At 40.2% G+C, this 19,982-nt stretch overlaps 3 protein-coding genes across 3 annotated transcripts; 2 read left to right on the top strand and 1 right to left on the bottom strand.

Moving 5' to 3' along the window:
- Positions 1 to 2,664: 2,664 nt before the first annotated feature.
- On the bottom strand, positions 2,665 to 3,517 carry LOC104421731. Its single transcript, XM_010033797.3, has one exon. The coding sequence runs from the start codon at positions 3,402 to 3,404 to the stop codon at positions 2,808 to 2,810; it is 597 nt and encodes a 198-aa protein (XP_010032099.1). The 5' UTR covers positions 3,405 to 3,517; the 3' UTR covers positions 2,665 to 2,807.
- Positions 3,518 to 12,792: 9,275 nt separating this feature from the next.
- LOC104423526 (beta-D-glucosyl crocetin beta-1,6-glucosyltransferase) lies at positions 12,793 to 14,440 on the top strand. Its single transcript, XM_010036006.3, has one exon. It carries the CDS (start codon positions 12,921 to 12,923, stop codon positions 14,259 to 14,261), a length of 1,341 nt encoding a protein of 446 aa, XP_010034308.3. The 5' UTR covers positions 12,793 to 12,920; the 3' UTR covers positions 14,262 to 14,440.
- A 3,614-nt stretch (positions 14,441 to 18,054) lies between these two features.
- On the top strand, positions 18,055 to 19,702 carry LOC104421730 (UDP-glucosyltransferase 29). Its single transcript, XM_010033796.3, has one exon. The coding sequence runs from the start codon at positions 18,151 to 18,153 to the stop codon at positions 19,510 to 19,512; it is 1,362 nt and encodes a 453-aa protein (XP_010032098.2). The 5' UTR covers positions 18,055 to 18,150; the 3' UTR covers positions 19,513 to 19,702.
- Positions 19,703 to 19,982: the final 280 nt, after the last annotated feature.

The raw sequence follows: 19,982 nt of genomic DNA, 5'->3' as shown, positions 1-19,982 counted from the left end.
ATGGGCTTGGGAGAGCCCGAGCTAAGCTTAAAGACTTATTAATCCATTAACCTAGTTTTAGGTGGTGAACCCGCGAAAAATTGGTCGCGACAGTAGAAAAAGGGCTTGTAAAAGTACTTTTATAATATAAATTAGTGTGTTATGTGTGATGTATGTCTCAATCTTCCAGCTGTTGTTTGTTTGGGGAGTTTATTTGTTCACGCTTTTGCATCTGCTTATTAACAAGATAAAAAAGAATTAGGATAGCGATGAGCCTGGGACATTGCAAAAATAAACCCTACTACTCAAGACCCTAGAGATGGAGTTGAGGTCGTGACAACCGATATGACAAATATACTCTGGATGGAACTGTAATAAATTGTATATATGTCACGCATGTATGAATGTATAAATTTGGATTTTTTTGTGACACAAAAAAAGTTGAGGATATTAGTGTCACAGTAAGTAAGTTTAGGGTTTTTGGTGACCCAAAAAAAGTAAGTTGGAGCTATTTGTAGCACAGTGGACATAATTTAGGCTTTTTTGTGGCATTTGCCGAATTTAATTAAAAAACATGAAAAACAAAAACTTAAAAATTCTATCTAAAAAGTTAGGAACAATATTTAGATTAATATAAGTATGAGAATTCTACAAATAAATTAATATTGCCATTAAATACTCTTACAAAAAGAGTTATTTTACAATAAAAGGAATGTGAATCCGATATAATTCTAAATGAAGTTATAATTTTACTATTATAGAAATCAAAATTTCAAAATAATACTTAGATGGAACTATAGTAATATTTAAAAAGAACTGAAAGGTAATTAAAAATAGCATTTTTTTTGGGTTAATTTAGGAAATAGATTGAAATGAAAAAGATACTCTAAAATATGGGTTATAGAGTACTTATAATAATTTGTGAATAGGACCAGAGGATTAACTTGACTTTGTTATAGAAGTTGAGGAATTAGATGAACAATTTGAAAGTTTATGGCTTAGATTGAACATTTATGAATAGTTTAAATACCGGATTGAACAAATTAAAAGTTTAAGGATAGTATTATACATTAGGCCAAAAGTTAGAGATTATTCGCATCATTTTCTCTTTCAACATGGATATAAAAATGACCAGAGGATGTTTTGGTGAAGAATTCGTTCGCAATCAAATCCATACTTATACCAAGAGAAAAGTGCTAAGAATTGGAAATGGAGAAGCAAACGGTAGAAGCAAGTGTTTACGCACCGGAATGACGAACCATGACGACCCAGACTTTCCTTTTGTAGATTCGCGACTGTTAGATTGTAAAAACAGAAGACCCTACTCATAGAATGTAAACCTAGAAGACTCACTCATATCATAAAATATGGATATCCAAGTATATTACGGCAAAAGCGCACGGACTAATTCCATGTGAATATATGCCCGACCGACCAAATTGATTGCAGGTTTTGCACGTGCTTGCCAGGGAATTTCCGAGAGGTTTTATACCAGTAGATATACGACTAAAAGATCCAAGCTGAAAGTTTGAATTTGGAGGCATATAAGACGACTAAATGATGAGAAGAACGGTGTCTGTAGACAAGTGCTTAAAACCAACAAAACCGAAGCAATTTTATATAGTTCTTAAGTCTATCTCTATAATGCTGCTTTAGAGTCAATAAAGAACTTATCCAAAGAGTTAGCAAGAGTATCAAACATTTTAAACACACGATATAAGTGATTATATTTAGAAAGTATGCGAAGGGCTCTTTGTAAGCACTTGAGAGGTGAATGTATAATTTGAGGAGTGAATCTATTGTATTGTGTGTATAAGGTGTAAAAACAACATTTGAAGGGTTACGACAATTTTGTTATCTATAGCAGGGTGGTTGTAGAAGAAGTAGGTCCTTGCGCAATAGGAGTTTTCATATTTGTAACAAGGCGGTATTTGCACTCTTGACTAAACTAGTGGATCTCAACTTATTGGGGCCGTTAAATTTGGGAGAGAGGAGTTGGCAAATCTAAATAGAAACTCTATAAATCTCATTTGTACTTTCTCTTTCCCAAGACTCTTTAAACTCTCATTATTTACGTTGTTAGTCACTTGCGTATACAAGCAAAGTTTTTTCCAAAAGGGATTGGTTATATGGAAAGAAATTTTTCTTTACTCGAAAAACCAATTCACTCCCCAGGCAGTTTAGCTGGACCTAACGAAATTTAACTAAGAATTGCTCAATAACTCACTAAGAATTTGGTCAACGATTATGGCGGTTTAGACTCATGACCATTTGCTTATGCGACAAGACATTAGTACCGTGTTGCGTGCGAGTTAAATGAAAGACTTTCTTCATTAAAAGGGTCGATGATTTGGCCCTTTAATATGGCTGCCTCTAATTTCGTGTCGAATCCACCTCGTAAATTCTTACAATTTCTTGCTAAAGCTCCAATGAAACGCTTTTTATAAGTCGTCCTTGCTTATCCTTCCATGTTATAAAAAGCAATTATTCTGGTCATTTGATTGGTATGATGTCAATTCCTGATAATTAGCACGTTTTGTGCAGAAACGTGTCGCAACTGGTGAAGGAAGGAACCGGCGACGTTACTCTCATAAACGAGTCAAACCATGTTTCTTGTGCCTGCGCACGAAATTGTTTTATCACTTTTTTAATTGAAAAAAAAAGGACAATCTATTTCACAGAGAATATTCAACCGAGATGCCAAAACATCTTTTGTCTGAAAAAATTTCTTACCTATTGTTATACATTTATTCTGGGCTTCCATTTAACGGTACGTGTCTAAAAAAAAATCTTCTTCATCAATTCAAAACAAAAATAAATAAATACAATCACTTGGATTTGGATCCACCTGAAGGCTTTGTACCACCCTTTCCTCCTTGCCCACCACCTTGACCGCCGCCACTGCCACCGCTGCCGCCAGGTGGTGGCTCATCGTCGTCCAAATCCACCGTCCTCACTTTGAACCTCTCGAGCTTCAAGGGCAGATCACCGCCTCCTATCTCTCTAGAAGTTATTCTTGGCGATCCGACGCTCAGACTCCGCTTCAATCTATCTCCTGGTCTTTCCTTCTCCTCTCGAAACAAAAACTCCTCAAGCCTCTCCGAGAACTTGGCGAACTCGTCGTGAAGCTTCGGAAACAGCTCCTTGAACAAGTCCCTCCTCCGAACGTATAGTTCTCTGAAGGACTCCAACACAGCTAGCAACTGTGGATCGACGGATTTTCCGGGCTTTGGCCGATACTTGAAGTGATGATTTCCATCACCTGTATTGTGGACGTGCCTCCTTCCATGAAGGCCGCTCTCGAGGAGGGAGAAATCATCAAACTTGTGAGGAAATAAGGGATCTCCGCCGCTTGACGATCTGGCCTCATTGATGATCCGTTCGTCGTTGGGCTTCATCTGCCCCGGCTTGCGGTGGCGATCCATCGAATTGGCGATTTCTGTGATGCAGTAGGGAGCTTTATAAGAAGGTAAAATGGAGGGTAATGGTTATATGAAGAAATTCTTTGTCTTGGGAAGGTTGAGATAGGGAGAGGTTGGCTTGGGTTTTGTATATGTAATTTATATGTTTTAAAATGTGGGGTGGCTTGTGAAATGATTAATGATCAAAGAACAAAACCATGAAGGCACGACTTCGTCATTTATTCAACTAAGCTACGCGTTGCTGATTCGCACGTTTTCTCTGTCCTGATTTTACAATACGCCAGCTGGGAAAGGTGAGGGTTGACCAACTTTATAAGATGATGATGTACCAATCCAATCTTGAGACCAATCTGGCTCTAAGGTTCAAGATAAAAGTGGCTGCAAGGCCTTAGAAGAATCAAGGAAATCACATGGAAATCAACAAGAAGAAATCATTCCAAAAACCATTACTTCACTACTTCCTTATTAACAGGGTAAAAGTTCAAAAATATTTGCATGCTCGAACCTGTGTTGACATTTACATTTTCCATTTGCTTTATCATGACCGGCATATTAAGTTAAAAGCGTGGTAGTTTGAGGCGTGATAAGAAAGATTGAGGTCCTTTGAATTCAGAGGGTAAATTTCTCTTTGAGAGGTTGACACCTCATCATAAGGACCTGCATGGTTCAAATGTATTTCCTAATTGTTTTTCTTTTTTGACTTTTCTCCTTTTCCACATTTTCCCTCTTTCTCTCTCTCTCTCTCTCTTCCGTTCATTGCCACAAGGCTGTCCGCCACCGCACCGCTCGACCCCCCGCCCCTCATGTCATGTCAAGGCCGCCACTTACACCTCGCGCTCGGCCCCTGCCTTTCTCCATCTTGTTTTCGCTAGATTCCGTCTGTCGCCTCATCTTTGCTTTGGGCCTTGCTACGGCTGAGGTCATTGGACTCGGACGACCCAATCAGAGGTCGCCTGAGGCAGGCAAGGTCCCAATCTGCGGCGGTGGTGAATCATTCCAGGTTGTTTCATCCACCTTGTCGTCCATGGATGAGAGCACTGACTTGCCCTCTTGAAAAGTTAAATCCTTATCACATAGGGTGCATTGGACCTGCCATAAATTTAAAAAATTTATTGCAAGAAAGCTTGTGCCACCATTTCTAAATAAATAACACAAATTCATCATGAAGACTGAACTTGTTTATAAATTTATCCGTGTATATACAATGGGTCACAAATACATAAAGATCACATCATCTATTAGCATAAATAAAAATTAATATACTTACCAAGAAAGAAAACATGAGGCGGTGGCCATAAAAAACCAGGCACCATGCCCTAAAGCATGCAAGTAATTGCATGGATAAGCATGAAGAAATAAAATACCAATTATCGTATAGATATGCATGAAAAGTCAAATTAATGCATGAACTTGATCTGAAATTGTAAACAAGACAAAAAAGAAGAGGAAAAGAATTGGTCAATGAGAACATTCGTTTCTTTGCCTAACAAACAACGACTAAACCTTAGATTTCAGCATATAAAATCTGTTAAAACTTTAGATAAATCAAACGAGGTGTCTTGACTTATTCTGAAAAAAAAGCTTAAATATATAGAAAAAAGGAATCTTAAAAGGGCGGGTGTACTTGCATTCTTCAATCTATAGCAAATTCATGTAGGATCAGATGAAAAAAATTAGATATCTTCCATTTGCGGACAAACTCTTCTGCTTGTCGGTGGCCTTGCTCTCTTGCTGAAGGGGAGTTTCCCTCTATCCCTTTCGGTGATAGCTTCCTTGTCTCATTACCCAGACCGCAGTTTGTGATTGTGCGAAAATGACTTTTTACATAGTCTCTCCACTTGATTAACTAGAACCATTTCTCTCCTTGAGCCCTAACAATGAAAAATTGATTTCTGAAGCCCTAATATGGTTGTTCCCGCTACTCTAGCAAGCATTTTCTGCAATTTACAGAGCTCCCTTCATTCCCAACTCAATACATTCTCCCAACCAAATCCCTAACCCTCCCTGACAACTCAATCTCAACTTCACCGAGTATTTCTTGTACTTTGGCAAGACTATCTTCAGCCATGGGGGGCAACCACGAAAACCAACTCCGATTGCTGGCGCTTTGTAAACGGATGGGGGACTTATGGACTGCGGATGATATCACGGAGCAAAATGCCAACATTCTTGAGGTACACAAATAGGCTGATGAGTATCTGTTGTATGAGAAATTATTCTCAAAACCTAACGTCAATTTTCAAGCATTTTGGGCCACAATGAAAATGGCTTGGAAATTAGAAGATGTTAAATGTGAGGTGATAGAACCGGTCTCTTTGTTTTCATATTTAAATTGGAGGAAGAGCAAAAAAGAGTACTACATACAGGCCTCTAGTCATTTGCAAGTAATATATTAGTTTTACAGGAAGGTGACCCTACCGTTCCCGAGCACTGCTATGAATTCATATATTATTCATTTTGGGTGCATCTTGTGGAGCTTTCACGTGCTGCTCTGTCGGAGGATTGTATTCGGCTGATTGCTAGAAAAATGGGGGAGGTAGAGGAAGTTAGAATTGAAGCAAGAAACAATAGTTCACGCAAAATAGGAAAAGCAAGAGTGAGGCTGAATTTGCTTCATCCCCTCAAAACTGGCACTATTATTCATGTGGGAGATCGAAACTGGTGGATTGACTTCAAATACGAAAGATTACCACACTACTGCTATTCTTGCGGTTATATAGGTCATTATGCAAACTATTGTTTGAGCTTTCCATATGAAGAGTTGGGAATCCCTCAGGATAAACCAGGTCGCTATAGCTCTTGGTTGAAAGCAGAGGTGAAGGATCTAAGCCCTTGCTAGAATACTTTCTATGGAGAGATTGACTTTACCTTAGAAGTAGATGATATGGTTCCCGAGACTCCTATTATACCATCAGGGGATGATTTGAACAGCAACACTTCTACAGATGGTAGTTAGGCCAATGTATCACCCTACAACACAACCAATACCAGAAATATTACCATCACCAGAACTTGTTGCATAGAAAAAAAGGAAAAAGGATACAACAGTTTCCGGAACAGCAGGGTGAATCTACACTTCATGATGCAGGGGTGAGGATCCAGGTGGCAGCAAAATTTGGCTCAAAGAAATAAGTTCCTAAAAAGTTAAAACGCTTTGCTCCTTATGAGAAAAGGGGTTTACTGACAACTCTTGTTGATATGGAGAAACTCCTGGATACACCCATCCAAGTGTGGGAAGGCAGCACAGTAGGGGCTTTGGTGGCTAGCCCTAATAAGCCACCAAGGAAGCCATGCGGGTGTTAAGCTAGAATTGTCAAAGTTTAGGCTCTCCCTTGACAGTCTAACACCTACAGGCCTTAATGGCTCGAGAGAGGCCTAATTTGATTTTTCTTATGGAAACAAAGAATCAATATAGGGTGGTGGAGAATACTAAAAGGAGACTTAAGTTTTCCTCTATGTTTGTTATTGATCCAATTGGAATAGCAGGAGGTTTGGCATTATTATGGGATGAGTCGGTGCAGATTACTATTGAATATAGTTGCCAAGAGGTGATTGAACTTTCATGCAAAGATGCTGGAAATGGATTTCAAATGAAGATATCTTTCCTACATGCGTCTACTAATTTCCAAGAGAGAGTCTCTCTTTGGAATATACTTCGAGCTAGAAATGGAACTACAACATCACCTTGGCTGTGTATAGAGGATTTTAATGAAATGTTATACCATTGGGAGAAGGTGGGTCGACGAGTAGTGGAAAGATACCGGATGACGGTGTTTCGGGAATTTGTTGACACGTGCTCTCTAATCGACATTGAAAGTAAGGGTTGTGCTTTCACGTGGACAAATAACAGGGAATGAGATGAGTTAGTCAAAAACCGCCTTGACTGAGCACTATGTAATCTAGAATGGAGGCTTCTCTTTCCTAATGCTGAAGCGTTTGTATATTGAGCCATCGGTTCTGATCATGGTCCTCTTCTCTTATGCCTAAATTCAAATGAATCGGAGAAACAAAAGTTATTCAGATTTGAGGCTTTACTGGTTAGATCATCTTGAATGCGAAGCTGTAGTGGATAAGGCTTGGAGGGCAGAGACTGGGCATCGGGTGAATATGGTTAGCAAGACAAAAAATGTTGCTCAAGATTTGAAACAATGGAGCTGGAAATATTTCAAAAATGCATCAAAATAGATTGACCAACTCAGAAACCAGCTTACTCAGATTATGAACATGATAGATACAATAGATATGGGGGAGGAATACAATTTCACGGTTGAGAAAATTGGTACACTATGACGCCAAGAAAAAATGTATTGGGGTATTAGATCTAGAATTAATTGGTTAAAGTGGGGTGATAAGAATACCAAGTTCTTCCATGCAACAACTATTTAGAGGAGACAATGAAACAAGATTACCATGTTAAGGCTTGAGGAAAATGTTTGGAGTCACGATCCTCAAATTATCAAACAACACATCACAGGCTATTATAAACACTTGTATACATCAGTGGGGCCTCAGTTCTATCAGCCAGTATTAGAGTAGTATCCATTGGTTGTTTATGAGGAAATGAATGAGACCTTAACAAAACAAATTACCAGGGAGGAAGTTCAGCAAGCTGTATTTCAAATGGGAGTAACCAAAGCCCCTGGATCAGATGGATTGAGTGGACTCTTCTATCAAAGTCAGTGGCATATCATTCAAGAGGATGTATTTAAACTGGTGGAATCTTTTGTCAATGAAGGAACCTTTGACCCTGAACTGAACGAGACCCATATCACACTCATTTCCAAAGTAGCAAACCCCAAAAATATAACTGAATTCTGACCAATCAGCCTGTGTAATTTCAACTATAAAGTTATTACAAAGGTCATGGCGAATAGACTCAAACCTTGGCTACCACTTATTATCTCCCCGGAACAAAGTGCATTTGTAGGAGGTCGGCAAATACAAGACAATATCTTTATCGTTCAAGAAGTCCTACATCAGCTAAGGGTTAAAAAGAGACGCCGAAAATTCCAAGCTGTGCTGAAGCTGGATATGTAGAAAGCATATGACAGAGTTGAGTAGGACTTTCTCTGTGATTGTATGAAGAGGATGTGATTTAGTGATAAATGGGTGACCATGGTCAGATTTTGCATTTCCTTAGCTAAATTTCGTGTCCTAGTTAATGGCGAATCTAGTGAAGCTTTCAATCCAACCAAAGGTATTAGACAAGGTGATCCCCTCTCACCTTATCTTTTCATTATATTGGCTAATGTATTATCCCACATGGTGAATAATGTTGTTATGGATGAAAGTTTAAAAGGAATCAAGCTGAATCTTCAATGTCCTATTTTATCCCACTTATTCTTTGTGGATGATGCCATTTTCTTCTTGGATGGCACAATTAAGGAAGCTCAGAACCTTGCCAACTTACTTAATTGCTTCTGGCCGGTCAGTCAACCTCAATAAATCTGGTGTGTTTTTCGGGGCAAGCTGTCCACAGGAATTGAGAAGAAATATTGCATCTGAATTAAGGGTTCATTTGTTGGAAAAAATTGGAAAATACTTAGGGATACCATCCGATTGGGGCCAAACTGAAAAATAGATGTTTGATTGGATCACAGCAAGGGTTGACAGAAAACTGGAGGGATGGAAGGAGCAATTAATATCGAAGGCGGATAAAGAAGTGCTAATTAAAATGGTTGTCCAGGCATTACCCCAATATGCCATGAATATCTTTAAAATACCTATATCTATATGCCGAGCAATTGAAAGAAAAATCTCAGCTTTCTAGTGGAAGCAGAATGCAAAACAAAAAGGTATCCATTGGAAGAGTTGGGATTTCTTAAAGATGAGGAAGGAACAAGGAGGAATGAGGTTTAAAGATTTAGTGGAATTTAACAAGGCCATGCTGGGGAAACAAGCTTGGAGATTAAGTCAAGTTCCAGAGGCCTTATGGAGCAGAATTTTCAAAGGTCTCTACTTCCCTCATGGTGACCTATGGACTGCAACAAGGGGGGCCAGACCATCTTGGGGTTGGTAGAGTGTCCTAATAGGCCGAGAGGTCCTAGAATCTGATATGAAATGGGAGGTAGGGGATGGCAAATCTATTAATTTGAGAGAAGATCGTTGGCTAATGTCAGACAAGATTGGAGGATTGGCGAATCAAAACGACCCTAAGCTGGTGGCAGATATCATCGACCCAAATGTGCGTGTATGGAACAGTCAACTCATCAATGATCTATTCGACATCAATATTTCAGAGGAAATTTAGGCAACCCCCTCAGCATGATTCCCACACTTGACCGTCTAATCTGGACAGGGCATAATTCGGGGTATTACAAAATCAAAAGTGGATATCATAGATTACGGGAAGCTAACACATTATCCACAGCATATCAGACATCCTCTTCATACCAGGCTCCTAAACGTTTATGGACAGAAATATGGAATCTATAGACTTATCCTAGAATTAGGCATTTTATGTGGAGTCTATGCAATGAAGGTCTTCCTAAAAAAACTAATCTATATCAGAGAAAAATCATACATGAGCCTATATGTCCATTTTGTTATCAATTTCCAGAATCATCCGAGCATCTCTTCATGTTGTGTCAGTGGACAAAAGGAATATGGTTAAATTACGGTGTCGATATAGATGTCTCCCCAACGTCTATAACAAGATATAGACAAATGGGTAAGCGACTACCTCCTATTTGGGATTTCGACATGCTGAAAGGCGATCTTCGCGCATATTCTTTGGCTAATATGGAAGGCCCGCAATGCTTTGCTATTTCAAGGTTGAAAACTGCAACAAACTCAAATAATCAGCGAAGCCTTCCTCTCCCGGCAGCTATATGAAAAATGGAGTCCATGAAAGAAAGTGATTACCTCTAAACATAACATATGGGTGCCTCCAGATTCGGGCTCTTTGAAGCTAAACGTTGATTGCGCTTGGCAGGGAGGGAGATCGGAGGGCTCGATAGCCGAAATCTACAGAGGAGCTAACAGGGTGTGCATCGCCGATTTTGTGCAGAAGATTCGAGCCCAATCGGCTTGCACAGGTGAAACCCTGCTATTTTACAGGGGCTCATGTGGTTGAAGCAGTTTCGAATTGCTCTGACAGGAACAACTCCAACTGCACGATCTGATCTACCCGTGTACATCTCCAGCGATTGCCTTCCAGCTGTGGACTCCATCTTGGGCCGAATAGAAATTCCCTAGGCTTCTCTTCCTCACGTACTCAACTACAGACAGCTGATGGCCCAAATGGAAAACGTCTACCTGCTGTTTGAATTGCGTCAAACAATCCGGGCTGCTAATTCGATCGCAAAAACCCATAAAGACGGGTCTCTTCCTAGTAATTGGGTTTCAAAGCCCCCGCATGATCTTTATCTTATCTTATGTTTAGATTTTTGTACTACTTGTAATCCACCATCTTAGTATTAATCAATGAAGTATTTCCGACCAAAAAAAAAAAAGATGAAAAAATTAGATGGAACATTGCATTACAATGTAAACATTGCAACTCACCGCCGTAGTAATTATACGTACTCATAAGTAGATAAGTAGAATCATGCACAGTCAATCTCGCAATTCCAATCTAGATAACACATCCCAGATTTTCAATAAATCAACTTATGGGGTAGAAAGTTTCATGTACATATTATAAGCCTATCTCCAAGTTTTGTCTAGATTGTATGGATAGGCCTGTACAAAATTTTTATATGCAACATCTATTTAGTCAAGGATGGATTGGTGTTACAGACTTTGTGTAATTATACTTTGCTATTGAAGAGGATTGCTTGCGAGTTTTGAAACTTTATAAGGCGGTCTTCGGTTGAACGAATGTAGGGGAGATCTTAGCCCCCACGTCTTCCGTTCGACAAAAGGCCTTAAGTGAAAGAGTCTTCATTTGGGCCCATCTTATCTCGAGAGGCAGCCTCTATTTCCGTCATTTTTCTATTTTGGTTTCTCGAGTTGTTGCGTGCTTCATTATTAGAGATCCGATCTTATTATTTAAGAATAATCCCTCATTTCATCATTAAATAGAATAATTTAAAGTGTGCGTATCAAACTTAACGGCTTGTAGGGCATGAAACACCCTGCAAGCCTTATGAATAGGCTAAAGTCAAATTTTTGGTTTGTGTAAATAACTCAAATCTAGAGTAGTTTTCACTCATTGTGAAATTAGACAAATAACCTCCAACTCTTGAATTGGAAATCTCGTAATGCTTCAAGCGACCATGCCAACATGAGAATTCGGTTTATAGAAGTTTAGGTAGTATTTCATTTCTTATTAGTTTTCGCGCAACTAATTTCGTATTAACCTGTCCACCAGTTTGCTATTAACATCTTTTGTACTTAATGTTACAGACGTGCGACGTGAATACAACAATATGCTAACTTGTATTTGTTTGTAAAATATGCATGACATTTACTATTGTACAACTATTTACGGTGGTGCGCACTCTAGTGGAGGCCTGCAGCAACTTTTGAGGCCTTGACCTCTTCCCTATTTTGCGTGCACGAGAGAGAGAGGAATTGTTTTTAATCCTAATCCCATATGCTACCTCATGCATCGGTCACGACAGGTGTCAATTTTTTCACGTCTACATCACACTTTAGCAGATAATATAAATATTTTTTTTTCTTTTTTTGCAATAACAAAACCACGATATATTTTGGTGAAGTTTTTTAGTGAATGTAGAGACAGTTTCATGAAAGATGAAAGTTTCTAAATATCATATTGTTGCAACCCAAATTTTCTGATGCTGTCTGGAAAGAGATAGGTTTAGGGATATTGTTTAAAAAGGCCGATCAAGTGGCCCATTGATTTGGTATGGAATCTCCAAAGTCCACACCTTGCATGACGGTTACTTTATACTAAGTGGCCATTGACCATTTGAAGTCAACTAGAAATCAAATGAGAAACGGGAGGTTCATCTCATATTTTAGTTCAGGGACTTAATTAGGCTAATATCTATTAGTGCCTTTTCGGTACTAATAACTAAGAAGATTGTTATCTAAATGGTTATGCAAAGATAAAAACATTAATTTTTTTCCACTTATCTATCATTTCAGTTTTTTTAGATGTTCAGATGTCTTTCAAAATTTGTTCACGATTCGACTACATCGAAGATGGTTGAGGCATAAATGCATAATGTGGGCACCTCCCAGCCAACGATATTGATCCACAGATTGAATTAAACAAGGGTTGAGAAATTGTAGGTAAAATAAGAGGACTCATCACAAGAATGTCGCCATCAATAGAATCAACCCGAAGCATCTCCACCTACTTCTCCAATTTGCTTTTTGTCTAGTGACTACTACTTGTCATAACCAAAGAAAAGAATATCTTCTAAACACTTCTTCTGTGCCACGCCACCAGCTTCTCCTAAACTCGCCTACCTAGCATGCCACGTGGCAGACTTATCTCCTATTCAGCTCTCTCTGCGTCCGCAATATACTGCCCCGCCGCCCTAGTGAGAGGGCGTGCAAAGTTGGATCCACAAAGAGAGAAGTGGGAGCCGGAGGGGAGAGATCATGCGCAGAGAGAACAGCACTGTTCATGCTCTGATGTTGCCATGGCTTGCTCATGGTCACATATCACCATTCCTAGAGCTAGGGAAGAGGCTTTCCGAGAGAAACTTCCATATTTACTTGTGTTCCACTCCAGTCAACCTTAGTTCCATCAAGCCCAAGATCTCTGAGAAGTATTCATCCTCCATTGAGCTTGTTGAGCTTCACCTCCCGTCCTTGCCTGACCTCCCTCCTCACTACCACACAACCAAAGGCTTGCCGCCGCATCTCATGAACACCCTCAAAGCAGCCTTCGACATGGCGAGTCCCGGCTTCTCCAACATCATCAAGAAGTTGAACCCAAATTTGATAGTCTACGACTTTCTTCAACCGTGGGCTCCGGAAATCGCGCGATTGCATAACGTTCCCGCGGTCAACTTCTGGAGCGTCGGCGCTGGCATGGTTTCGTTCTTTTTCCACGCGGTCCAAAACGTAGGCGAAGGGTTCCCGTTCGAGGCAGTCCGCCTTCATGATTATGAGCAATGGAAATTCGACCGATTGTTTGAGAACTCGGCAGGTGGCATCACGGACAAAGATAGGGCTCTACAATGTGCCGGAAGATCTTCAGGATTCATCTTGATGAAGACATTTAGAGAGCTGGAGGGGAAATATTTGGACTACCTCTCCAGTCTGGTGGGTAAAAAGGTCATCCCCGTTGGTCCACTCGTCCAAGACCCTGGTATAGAGGATGGCAACGATGACATCATTAAGTGGCTTGACGAAAAAGAAGAATGTTCAAGTGTCTTTGTATCGTGTGGCACAGAATATTTTCTCACCGTGAAAGAAAGAGAAGAGATTGCTTATGGATTGGAGCTTAGTAATGTCAACTTCATTTGGGTCATTAGGTTCCCTATAGGAGAGAGCATGGAGCTTGAAGAGGCATTGCCTGCAGGGTTCCTGGAAAGAGTTGGAGATAGAGGACTGGTGAGAGAAGGATGGGCGCCGCAAACAAAAATATTGGAGCATCCAAGCATTGGGGGGTTTGTGAGTCACTGTGGATGGAGCTCTATCATGGAAAGCATGAAGTCAGGGGTACCGATCATAGCGATGCCCATGCAACTCGATCAGCCTTTGAATGCCCGGATTGTCGAAGAGGTCGGGGTCGGATTAGAGGTCAAGAGGAATAAGAGCGGAGAGCTAGAGAGAGAGGAGATAGCGAAGGTGATCAAAGATGTGGTAGTGGAGAAAGATGGAGAGAGCGTGAGGAAGAGGGCCAAAGAAATGAGCGATAGCATCGGAAATGAAGGAGGGAGAGAATTAGATGAAGTGGTAAATGCCTTGGTCGATGTTTTGCATGAAGCATGAAGAAGAAGAATGATCTACAAGAGCAGACATTATTTTTTCTCCGTGTTTTGGCTTGACATGTCCATTGTTTCCTATGGAACTGTGGAATCAGATTGAAGAAAGTAATATTCAAGCATAAAACTAACTAATGAGACATTTGTAATTTTCATGTTAAAATATAGAAAATAACTTTTATCGTTGTTATTGGCATACATGTAATTTCCATTATAATTATATATGGGTTTAATTTCTGTTATATATTGAGGTAATATCTTTAATAATTGAAATGCTAATCTGATATTGATAATTAAGAGATTACCTAGTGCAACAACTTGATTTTTCCATTCTAACTTTGGAACGTTAATACGGATATTAGAGAGATTGGCTAATACGATATTGTGGTTTTTCCCTTTATGAGTGTGCGACCTACCTCTCGGGGGAGGTAATAGGTTTAGGCAGTGTTGCCTAAAAGATAGGCCCATGGCTAATGATCAGGTGTGAACTATGCCAAGCTCATACCTCAAGTGATATTGGGAGGTGTAGGATTTGTCACTAACTTATTGGGGTCCGCTAAAAATCAAGTGAGGCATGGAATTATACCTTACTTTCTACGCAATCAGAGAATATAGGGTTGGGGACTTGATTATGCTAATTACCCAATTAGTGCTATTTCGATACCTAATGTTGTTCATTTAAAAAAAGAAAGTTTGTTAAGTAATTTGGATTAATTTTAGACTAATCTACTAACATATGAAGTGATTATGCAGGTACACAATCATTAAATCAACAATTAGTAGCCAAAGAAAGCGTTACATAAATTGCATGGGAGAGCAAATATTTAACATTAAGGAAAAGATAAATACTAATCCTACTATATTAAAAGCAAGCCAAAATCAACGTATCAATATCACACGATCAAGAGCATTTATCTCTAAAGATAGTTGAAACCCTAAGGTAGAGCTCTAAGGGCTCGGTAAACCTTAAGCATGATTCTAAATTGAAAAAAAAAAAAAACACTTCCACTTTTTAGAAGAAAGCAACCTAAAAGATTAATTTTAACCTTTTGAGGAATTTTTAATTTATTGAATTTTCAAAATTTTCCAAAAAATTCTGGGTTTTTTTAATCTTTTTGAATTTTTTTGTTATTTTTCTAATTACTACTGAAATTTTTTAGACTTTTCCTAATTTTGAAATTTTCTGATAATTTTTGAATTTTTTAGTTTTTGATTTTTTAATATTCTCTGAAAGTTTTTGAATTTTTGAAAAGAATTTTTAAATTATTATTTTTTCATTTTTTGAAAATTTAAATTTAAATTTTTTCATTTTCTGAAATTTTTTGAATTTTAAAATTTTTAATATGTTTTTAATATTTAGTATTATTATATTCGTGGAAAAGGTTCGATGAAGCCGAGCCGACTCGCTGACTCGACCCAATCCTCGATTAGACCTAATTGGATTGAGAAAGAAACTTTTCTATATTTTTCAAAATTTTATATTTTTTCTTTCCTTTTCTCTTTTTATCTTTTCCCTATTTTGTCCTATTCCCTGCACCTTCTCTTCCACAACTCCTCCTTCCCGAAGCCCACTTTTGTCTTCCTCTTTCCCTATTTTTTCACTTTTTTATTTTATTTTCCTCCTCCCTTCGTACTTACCCTCTGCACGCCTGAAGCTGGCTTTCCACCGAATCTAAACCACACACCAGCGCCGGCTGGAGTAACCGGCGTCGATCGTCGCCGGCAACCACCACCCGCCGATCATCCGTTCCGACCGGCGTCGACCGCCGCTGGCTATCTTCTCCGGCGGCCACCAAAATTCTCTCGGGTGCGAGCGAAAACCCCTGCCAACTCGACGGTGCACGGCCATTTCACGAAAATCACACCAAAGCACAGCGAATACACAAAAAGCGAACATGGGGAAGTAAAATAGGTTGATCTAGTTTAAACACGAACTAGCTTTCGGCCTTCTCCGACGTATTTCATCAAACACTTGCATTGGCTAACAAAGAAATCTAGGCTCATTTAAGAATACAGGTTCGGATCAAGCTCGAATATAGACATACAAGCAGCATTCTGGACTAACTCGGAGACGTATCATACGCATTTGACATGAGTATGAACAACAACATCAGACCTTGGCCATAACCCACTAAAGAGACGCGAAGTTCGCTCGAGCATTTCAACGAACGGCCGGCATTCACTACTGAAATGAGGGACTCAGACTTACTAGCGACCCTAGCACGGACTTGTCACACAGAAACTCTATGGGACCAAAACTTGTGCGAACTGGTCGGCTTCGAGCTCCAGTCCGAAGCCCAAAAACGGAACAGGCACGCTCACGGGAGACCTACCTGGTTCGGGAGGAAGGGCTGCAGCGGAAGGCAGCCAATGAACGGACCTCCGGCGACGGCCAGCCACCCTGTCGAGCTCACTCTCTCTAGCTCCTTCACGCTCGCTCAAAACTCTCCCGAGCTCTCTCAGATCTCTCTCCGAATCGAACAAAGGAAAAAAACCCCCCTCTCTCTTTCGACCTCTCTCCTTTTAACGGCCAGAAACCGACGTGCCTGGCTTCTGCCACCGCCAGCTCGCTGGCCAGCCTGACCCCGACTCGCAGATCACGTCGCCTTCTGCCTCTGGTTTGTCCGTTTCTTTTCCTGCAAAAGCAAAAACAGCGTGAGGGGAGAAGAAGGCCCACGCGGGCTGGGCTTGGGGGAAGGGAAATGAAGCTAGGCTTGGCCCAGGTGAAAAGAGATACGAAGGAGAGGAGAACAGAAAAGCATCGGGCCTAGCCCGGTCCGCTCTCTCTCCTTTTTTTTTTTTTTTGGAATTTTAATATTTAGTGATAGTAATGTAAATGCTCATAACATCTGCGTGCAAAGCATTTTAATGAAAACATACGCAATGAAAATTACTTGTTTTAATTTTTTTTTAGAAATTAATCCCTAATTTTTTATACAATCAAGTCCTCAATAGAAGGGGAAAATTTATGTGCTAACAATGAGTAAAAATTCGTGTCTTTACTTCTATATTTTTTTTCCTTAAAAAATTCACGTTCCTAATAGTTTCATGGATGGTTGGCGTCGGTAGATCTGCCGTCTCTAATGGGCACCCGTCTACAGAATTTAAATAGACATTTTTGAACTTTATTTTCTTATCCCCATATTTAAGTAAAGGCAACGGTTATCAAATAGTTAAAATTTCCAAGTTAAATTATTTTGACTGTTTTTCCTAGTTAAGTTTTCACGCATATCAAGATGCGTCATTTGTAGGAAATGACTCAGATCTTGAAGATTGATTTTAAGGATAGTGTCGGGAGCATTGTCTGAACCACGCATGCGAGCGGGTTGCGTTTTGGTGTGTATTATTTATTAGAATTGCTTTATTCTTGTTTATCGCCTATTTTTTGCTGCGTAACCACGCAATCCAATAATTTTTTTTTTTCTCTTTTCCGGCGCGACAGTAGTCTTGGGTCAATCACCTAATGGTCTTGAGGCCTCGCTCCTCGAGAGGACACGTAGGTTTGACTGACAATATATTAGATTTGTCTGTACTTTGTTCGCCGCCACTCCTTGTATTCCTCTTCACGAAATTTCAAGAACTCGTAGGAGGGAGTTGGGGCCTCATTTGTTCATTGCGTCATCCATGATGGCAAATCCAAAAATGCCAAGTAGGAGTCCAAATTCAACTTGGCTTTTCCCTTTGAAAAGCGACAAGCCAGACAACTGGAACAACTTGATCACAGAGACAGAACCTGAAGCCACCAGCACCCATTCTAAATACATGTTGCGGCTCGACCTTTCTCCTCCTCATCCTGATCAGTCAAATTCTCCATTACGTGGTCTCCTTGTGTTTTCTCTCCACTGCTATATATAACCATCAGAGATAGATAGCTAAGGGAGAGACCTGAGATCAGGATGGCCAATATGCAGAGACCCATGAAAGTTCTGATGTTGCCATGGCTTGCTCACGGCCACATATCACCATATTTAGAGCTAGCAAAGAGACTTTCCACGAGAAACTTCCACGTTTACTTTTGTTCCACTCCTGTCAACCTTAGCTCCATCAAACCCAAGATTTCCGAGAAATATTCATCCTCTGTTGAACTTGTCGAGCTTCACCTCCCATCTCTGCCTGACCTCCCTCCCCATTATCACACAACCAAAGGCCTGCCTCCTCACCTCATGAACACCCTCAAAGTGGCTTTCGACATGGCGAGCCCTGGCTTCTCTGATATCGTCAAGAGCCTGGGCCCCGATTTGCTCATTCATGACTTTCTCCAACCGTGGGCGGCAGAAGTGGCGAAGTCTCATGGCTTGCCTTCGGTCGTCTTTTTCAGTGTTGGTGCGGGGACGCTATCTTTTATGTTCCATATGATCAAGAACACCAGCATCGAGTTCCCCTTCAAAGCAATTCGTCTTCATGATTACGAGCAGGCAAAACTCACCGACATGATAGACGACTCCACAGGCAGCGTGAGCAACAAAGATAGGTGTTTACAATGTGTTGAAAGGTCCTCCAACTTTATCTTGTTGAAAACCTTTAGAGAGCTGGATGGGAAGTATATGGACTACCTCTCAAGTCTCTTGGGGAAAATTGTGGTGCCTGTTGGTCCACTTGTGGATGTCCCTAGCAACATAGAAGATGGAGATGGCATCATTGAGTGGCTTGACAAGAGAGAAGAATCTTCTACTATTTTTGTGTCATTTGGTACTGAATATTTTCTCAATGAGAAAGAAAGAGAGGAGATTGCTTATGGATTGGAGCTTAGCAATGTCAACTTCATTTGGGTCATTAGGTTTCCCGTAGGAGAGAGCATTGAGCTTGAAGAGGCATTGCCTGAGGGGTTCTTTGGAAGAGTGAGAGATAGGGGATTGGTGATAGATGGATGGGCACCACAGGGAATGATTCTGGAGCATCCGAGCATTGGTGGGTTTGTGAGTCATTGTGGATGGAGCTCCATCATGGAAAGCATGAAATCTGGGGTCCCGATCATCGCAATACCGATGCAACTCGATCAGCCGTTAAATGCACGGATGGTCAAGGATGTCGGGGTTGGACTGGAGGTGAAGAGAAATAAGAACGGAGAGCTTGAGAGATCGGAGATAGCGAAGGTTATCAAAGATGTGGTGGTGGAGAAAGATGGAGACGGTGTGAGGAGGAAGGCAAAAGAAATGGGTGACAGTGTTAGGAATAAGGGAGAGGGAGAATTAGATGAAGTGGCTGATGCTTTAGTCCAACTTTGTGTGGGATATAAAGAAGAATATGTGTCAAAATGAAGGCCATGTAATGGCATGTGTATGGCTATCGTGTGCGTCTATGGTCCCCTGACAATAACCTTGCCATCGTAATGCTGTGAAGTTTTTCTCGATATGTTTAGTAACTTGTTGATTATTTGTATTGTAGTAGTGGCATTTTAATTAGATTCTATAATAGTAATGAGACAGCGGAAGAAGCCCTGTTCAGAATTATGCATATGCCGATGAATTTACAACGTACCATCATAAATTGCAAGCCTTTCAAAAGTGGCACCATCATGATGCAAATCATTAAAATTGAGTTGTAGAATCAGTTATCCTATAAGTTTTTGTACAAATTGAAAGGAATATAAGAATTTGAAGAAGAAGATAGTTTGATTATAATATCATGATTAATTTGTCCTGCAAGTTTTAACTGTTAAGCAACTCTCGGGTTGAATATGGAGTCCGAGAATAAACTACATCATTATTATCCTATTCGGTTTTCTACG

The sequence above is a fragment of the Eucalyptus grandis genome, chromosome 10, assembly GCF_016545825.1.
Source record: "Eucalyptus grandis isolate ANBG69807.140 chromosome 10, ASM1654582v1, whole genome shotgun sequence".
In the NCBI taxonomy this organism is placed as follows: Eukaryota; Viridiplantae; Streptophyta; class Magnoliopsida; order Myrtales; family Myrtaceae; genus Eucalyptus; species Eucalyptus grandis.
Note: the sequence above shows the minus strand (reverse complement) of the source record. Positions and strands in the feature narration are given on the sequence as shown.